Genomic DNA, 7,235 nt, shown 5'->3' with positions numbered 1-7,235 from the left:
TGACAAAACAGGCAAGTAACAAAGGCTGAGAAATTGAATAGGAAATGAATAACCAGAGATTTAAAAGTGGAAATAGACAGCTTAAAAAGCTGAAAAAGCAAACTGGAAAACATGAAAGGGAGCTCATCGAGCTGAACAATAATGCACAGTGATTGTCAAGTTATATAGTATTATAGATTCACAACAGTGCAGTGAACTTCTGAGGTTAAGATCATGCATTGTGCAATTATACCACTGTTCTCCTCAAAATTCAAACTAGGCTGTGTGTAATGGCTTTTAAAAGTAGAAATTTTAATTGAGCAAGTGGTGGACCAGTAAGAGAAATGCTGGTCCTATCACAGGATTTATAATGGGCGAACTGGGCCAGTTGTAAACACTCTACAGGTATATGAAATAATTTGGGAAAGTGGAGTCTGGTTAGTGAGTCCTGATTAACAGGAGCAAAAATCTTGACGTATTGAAGTCTTTTGCCATTCCTATCAATAAATAGCTTTTTTTTTTAAAAAAAAGCTTGTTTTTGATATTTAATGCAACTAACTAACCAAAAGTTCAAGGATTTGAACAAACACCTGAAGGGCAACAGTGAGAGTGAAGTGCAAAGATGGATGGGTTGTTATAAAAGTTGTATTGAAATGTGTGAATGTGCATTCAGCCCAGTGAATCCCACCGGTTATTATATTGAACCTGGGAGGAATTGATGTGAATGCTATGCATAGTGACGTAAACACATTTGAGGTGATATTTGTGTTCCTACTGCCCCATTTGTGCATTAAAAACAGGGCAGCCACTGGACCAAAATAATGTATGGAGCAAAAGTACTGAGAGACCACAGAGTTCCCAACCAACTGACTTTTAGGCAGACCTCGATCTAGGTGACCAGAGCTCCCACCAAAAAACAGACATATGCCAGGTGATGCAGTTAAGACTACAAAATCTGTGAGGACAAAATATTAGCGCTGGCATCTGTGCAAAAGTTTTTCAATTACTGAGTAGTCAGGTTAGCATATGGTTTCTTGGAAATGGATTTCACAAAATGATTGCTTTTTTTTGCCCTTTTTCTAGGATGTGAAGGCATTGGCCACTATTCCTCTTCTTGGCTACACGATAGAAGAAAATCCACGGGTGTTGATATGTCTCATGTGTTTAGATTGAAACAGTCAAGATTCATCCATACTTTTGCTGCAGACTCTGATGATCAGAAACAACAATGGCTAAGAATCATCAACATGGCTGCATAGGGAGAAACACCCACTGACAATGATGATCTGGTAGCGATGACTCCTCTACTTGGTGACTAAGCAGCCAGTCTGAGGCAGACCAAACTACCAACAGCTGACAGAGGGTCAAAACCATTCCTTCAAATGAAATACAGTGTTCACTGTATCTGCTGCCCTCTTCACCTTGGACTGATTCTGCAACAATCAGAAGCTAGTTTTTCAGTCACTTTTGAAACTATTCACTCCAACTCCCACCAGCATCCAGGAATCTATAAAAACTGTCCCGCATCAACTTCTAATACAAAAACAAACTTTTCAATTGAACAAGGTTAAATTGTGGTAATCTCATTATAAATTATTTCTGCATCTTTCTGGCTGCTGTTGGTTCAAGAAGTAAAGTTGAAGTTGTATACAAGATGTTTCTCGGTAATCTACAGGATTTATATCCCAGATATCCTTGTCTCCCTGATTGTTTTCAAATGTTCTTTCAGCAAAAAAGCACCAACCCAAGTTCTTTAGAGACCATTAGTATGTGTTTAGACATGGTTTCTCTGACCTTCTAAAAGATATTAACCTTGTGTTTTAACAGTGGCAAAGATTTGATGTAATATTATTGTATTTATTAAAGTTGTAGTATCCCTTCTTTGCCTTCATCTATATCTATGTAATAGTTACAGGTTAACTTCAGAGTCAAAGAAATACATAGATATTTATGTGCATGGGGAGGTTTATTTATTAGTAAATACAGTAAAAGTTTAACCAGTTTTGAAATGTAAAATAATCAAAGGAGGTGGACAGGAGCCACAATATATTGATAGTTATGCTGCACTACAGAATGCGAGAATCATCACATAACAAGTATGTTAAACTTATAATTCCTGCAAAATGATTTAAACAAGATGAGTCCCTGCCTTCAGCTGAGCCAAATGGTGCCAGGCAAATTGTTAATCAGAGCTGGGATTCACAACCAAAAGGAGACAGGTGACATCTCAAACCTCCTGATTTAGTTCAGCAGTGCTGTTGCCAGTGTCCTGAGAGTTGGACAATCACTTATCCTCTCAAACTATGAATGGTATATGGAGACATGAGTGTCACCTCATAAAATGAGAGGAAAAAGAATCATCTACAAAAGTTGAATAGGGAAATCATCATTAAATAAACCTCAAATGGGGAGCAAAAATGTGTCGCTATACAGATATAGATATCAATCTCTAAAGAATAGAGTCAAAGATAGAAACATACTAACAGAGGGTCAGATCATGGCAAACAATATGACCTAAATAAATGTGATGAAACAGTTGAAACTCATTAATGCCTTTAAGTCCTTCCTATCCATGTTTTATGTAAATATGTACAGAATAGTGAATAACCTGCTCAAACTCTAATTTTTCAGTAAAATTGTGGTATCAAATGACCGTTTTAAGCATTTTAATTAAAAAAAAAACCTTAATGCAAGACTGTCACTGGTTATAATGAAAGATGGTAGCTGAACAGAAAAACAAAATCTCTGGTTGTAATGGCAGTACAGTGTGGGTTTATGACAATCTATTGACCTTGATTTGTAATCATTCCAATTATTTGTCATTCCCTATGACATGCATTGTGTGCTGATTTAATTTATAGAAGCTGAAATAACAATCCTGCATCAGATCACTATGGAAAATTTGCCAAGACCAGTGACCAGTCAGTGAAATGTTGTTGCGTGCATGTGGCAAGTATCACAACATAAGCAAGTGTCTGAAATTGCATTGCATGATTTTATGGCTTAAGAGTGGGTTCTGTAGTGAGGTAGTAGGTTAGCGCCTGCCCCCCTGTACAAGGTATAAACCTGTAAAAGGATCAGGAGAAGGGATACTCCAACTTTAATTCGAGTGTCGCGATTTATTTTTCTGGAGCTGGATATTGAGGGATCTGTTTTTCATTTGAACATTTTGAATAAGCAACTAAATGGAATTCAATGACCAAGCCAGATATTACTTCTGGAATTTGTCATAATTTTCAGATAATATCATGTAGAAGGGATATAATGTGTATTTTTGCAAGGCAATAATGCAACCTCAGTGCAAGTTGCAACATTATGGGAGCTAATTTCCTCCATTAATGGTTAACAAAATCCAGAAATTTCTCATAGACATGTTTAGATTTTTTTCCTACACAACAAAAGGAAAAACGTTATTCCCTAAATCACGATATGTCAAACAAATGAAATGGTTTGCAAATACTTTTTCTTGGTGTTCCTTTAAAACAATATTTCAGCCCTATGACACTATTTTTCCACAGAAAATACTGTGAGGAAGTTGTATGGTCTTCTGCTTCCCATCACCACCATGACCCCCCACAATCACTATCTGCTGGCTGGTGAAGGAATTTCTATCTTAGTTTCATCTAAGATGTCCCAGAACTCCTACATGCTCAGCACCACATGTGGCCCACAGAAGCCTTCCGTTTATATTTTGCACCACAATTCACAGCCCTCAGAATTATCTCCCTTAGTGAAAAGTTAGTCAATACCACTGTAATGGTTGATCTCATAAGATACTATCTGTCAGCCACATATCCGGTCCTAGAGCGATGCACTATATAGTGAGGTTTTAACACTCCATTAAAAACAAAGATTACAATATAGCTGGTTTTAATTTGATATCTACAGTAAATTGAGCACTTTAAAAATTAATTTTCCTGCTGATCACTTACACTAATTACCATCCTCATTTACAGTGGAATTAGAAAATGTATACATGTCATTTGCCCCTTTTATTCCACAGCTCTGTAGGTGAGTGCTATGAATTTGTAAACTCATTTGCTCCACTTTGCAGGGAATGCCTCTGAAAGGTGTCTGTGGTCAACAATTTGCAGAAATTGTTTTTCCACACTTTTGTTTCAAATGTTGTTCTGTGATCTTTGGTCTGTCACCTGACCTGCAGCCTGTTTAAGTTGTATTAGCATTTGGATATGTTAGTACACATTGACTGCACTTTTGGTACTACACTTTTCAGTATAGTTTAAATTGAAAATCATTGCAATCAACTGGCACTTGAGAAAATTATGTGTATATATATATATTGTTTTTAAATTTTCAATCAGTACAGTATTAAAATTGAATTAATATAGAATTGAATATTATAGAATTGTTTCAAATTTCAATTCTTCGTAATGGTACCATTAGCCACCTTGTATGTTTCTTGTTACAACCAGGGCAATGGAATCCAGAGACCACTATCAATGGTCATCCATCAGCTGTCATGAAGTGATGGGAGCTATTTTATCTGTTCTGTTTCTCCCTCCTCTCAGAAGGAATGCCTCGGACTAGCCCAATGATGATCAAACTCAACTAATCAAGACCTTTGAGTTTGAACAACAACTTGCCAAAGTGTTTGAACTGGCTGCCTCAATCTTGGGAGTCAAGTGCCTTCAACACTTTAGCCAGCAAAGATTTTTAGGCCAACTCAAAAATAATTCATAGTTGTGGATACAAGATGTACTGCTCTCAGTCATTACGCTACATCTGGTGCAAGTCTGATTTGAATACTAAAATTCATTAATAGTGCTAAATTATAAGTATGAAAATTGATTATTTTGGCTACTCATCAAAATGAACAGATGTTCATTTGGTTTCAAGCCATTCTGCACAGATACTCTAGGAAGGCAAAGAGAAATTATAGATTGTTAGTTTCCTCCATGCCAAGAGGTTTGCTTCAGCTATTGAGGTTTTGCTTACACAAAGCATTTTTTAAAAATATGGACTGTTGTACATGCCTATGCTTGTAAAAATTTAAGTATTTCTCACAACCTACCTCTGACACCATGAATAACTGGAATGGTGTCCAGTTCACGCAAACTGGGGATTCAGAGTGTAAAAGCATCACAAAAAGTATATTGGTACTATTGAGAAATTAGTTTGGGAACTTGAGTACAATTTGTTGCTCACACCTCCCACCATCTGGCAATAGTTGGGTACATTTAAATGAGACCAACTAAGCTATGCTCTTTGTAAAATTCTGCTATTTTCCAAATATGTCTTTTATTCAATCATTTGCTTAGAGTGCATTTCTTGAGTTAGCCATTTAGTACTGTTTATGAAATGCAGTGAATTATAATGTGTATGAAGGTGGCTATATAATTAAAATGATTTGGCTGTGCCACAATATTCAAAGCTGCTTTTATAGTAACAAATTGCTGTTTACTCTTTAGGTATTCCCATAATATACAGTGCAGTGATCACACACATTCCACAGTCTTTTCAAACATTTTCAGAAGGTGGTACTTCCTATTGATTTTTTAAAATTTCCATTAACAAGTTCACACAATAATATCACATTAACTAGTCTGAGATATTTTCTGATCAATGTTCTTATCCAGTGGAAGCAGTAAAGTTGATAGTAATGTATGGAACAAAAACAGCTAATTTGGTTTTAATTAGTTTTAATTCAGTGGCCTTGGTTCCAAACTAGCAAAACGTTCAACAAGAAAACTGGCAACTCAAACAGCCTGCCTGTAAGCATGCGACAACAAGTTATATGGGCTTAAGCTGCAATTGGTCCCAACTTTCCTTTATTGATATGAGAAGAACACAAAAACTTACAATGGAAAATCCAGATGTTGAAAACACCAGATTGGTGATGTAGTTCTAAGGAATCCAGGGCATGCACCTCTAGAAAATCTTGAATTTTTACATTAAAGTTATGCATTCTGGTTATGTTAAGCATTTATACACTTCAGAACAGATTGTAAAAAAAAAAATCTTAACAGTGCTATTTGAATTTTCAACAGACCACATGATCACTTTCCCAAAATTTACCTGAACACTGTCCTACATTCAACCTCCTGTTCCAGTTCAAAGATATTGTCCCCACCCTACTGCCTGCACTTTCATAGGAACTCTCTCTTAAGACATAACTTAAACTTGGATCCTCACCCGCCTCCACGGGTATTTTACCCATGGCAAGTGGGCATGCTGGGGACATGAAAGGCCGCCCAGCGATAGCTGCCGGCTTTTCTGCACCCTGGTGGGGGGGCAGGGCAGTCGGGCACAGGGTGCCTGATTGAGGGCCGCCCCAGCATCCCAACCCATCCCCAGGACCCAAGATGTCCCCCCCCCCAAACAACCAGTCCAGCCTCACCAAGGAAGGACTGGTCCGCCTGGTGAGGCATGCCCCCACTTACCTTCCCTCCTCAATCCATGGCGTCGGCTGGGCTGCAGTCCCAGCAGTGGCCACTGCTCCCGGTGGCGCTGCTGGTACTAACATCTGCCGGCCCGCTGATTGGCCGACAGCTCACTGAGGCGGGACTTCCTCACGTGGGTGGAAGTCCCGCCTCGGGACAGTTAAAGCCTGGGGACCTGTAAAATACAGGATGGATCCCTGGGCTAGGCGGAAGCGGGTTCGCCACCGACTTTCACGTCTGAGTCTGACTCCTGTCCATCCACTGGAAAATTCCAACCATGTTTAGGCTTCTCTGTTCCATTTTAGGAAATGGTAAACCCAACCCCTAATTCTGTCTACCTTGAACCTCACACAAGACGGCCCCAAATATCAGATTCCATCAACACGACTTAAACTGTATCCCTGCAGCAATCCTCTAGTTAACTGACTGGCTCAGTTTGTAATCAGGACCTATTTTAGGCATTTTTGCCTAGCTGCTAGTGCAATGCTAACGTGGTGCAGTGAGCTAACAGACTTCAATTTACCACAACTCTCTTATTTGAAAAAATATTCGTAGCTATCTGTGCTGCTCTTGAGCTTGTGCAAGGAGCTCACCCAGTGCAGGATGAATCTGGTCAGCAGGCCAAGTTCATAACGCTGTGGCTCCTCACATGGACAAATATTGCCTTATAAAAGTTCCAAAAGAATACCCTCTGCAGAGGCACAGGCTCAATATTACACACCCTGAGAATTGATGTGCAAGTCAATGATGTACCTTAAAGAACCTGTCAAGCTAAGACTCCCCAGTAGGGCCATGTATTGCACAGATGATCCAGGATTGCATATTGCAAATTGTTGACTTAACTTATTCCATATT

General features: G+C 38.7%; 1 protein-coding gene across 1 annotated transcript in view; it reads left to right on the top strand.

Moving 5' to 3' along the window:
* LOC137379663 (FYVE, RhoGEF and PH domain-containing protein 4-like) overlaps positions 1-5,353 on the top strand; it is a 372,218-nt gene extending 366,865 nt beyond the window's left edge. The window contains 2 exon segments of the mRNA XM_068050821.1: positions 1,063-1,122; positions 1,125-5,353. Coding sequence (XP_067906922.1) covers positions 1,063-1,122; positions 1,125-1,238 — 174 coding nt within the window. The 3' untranslated portion in view covers positions 1,239-5,353.
* Positions 5,354-7,235: the final 1,882 nt, after the last annotated feature.

This window comes from Heterodontus francisci, chromosome 18 (genome assembly GCF_036365525.1).
Source record: "Heterodontus francisci isolate sHetFra1 chromosome 18, sHetFra1.hap1, whole genome shotgun sequence".
Classification (NCBI taxonomy): Eukaryota; Metazoa; Chordata; class Chondrichthyes; order Heterodontiformes; family Heterodontidae; genus Heterodontus; species Heterodontus francisci.
This window is presented reverse-complemented; position numbering and strand designations above follow the sequence as displayed.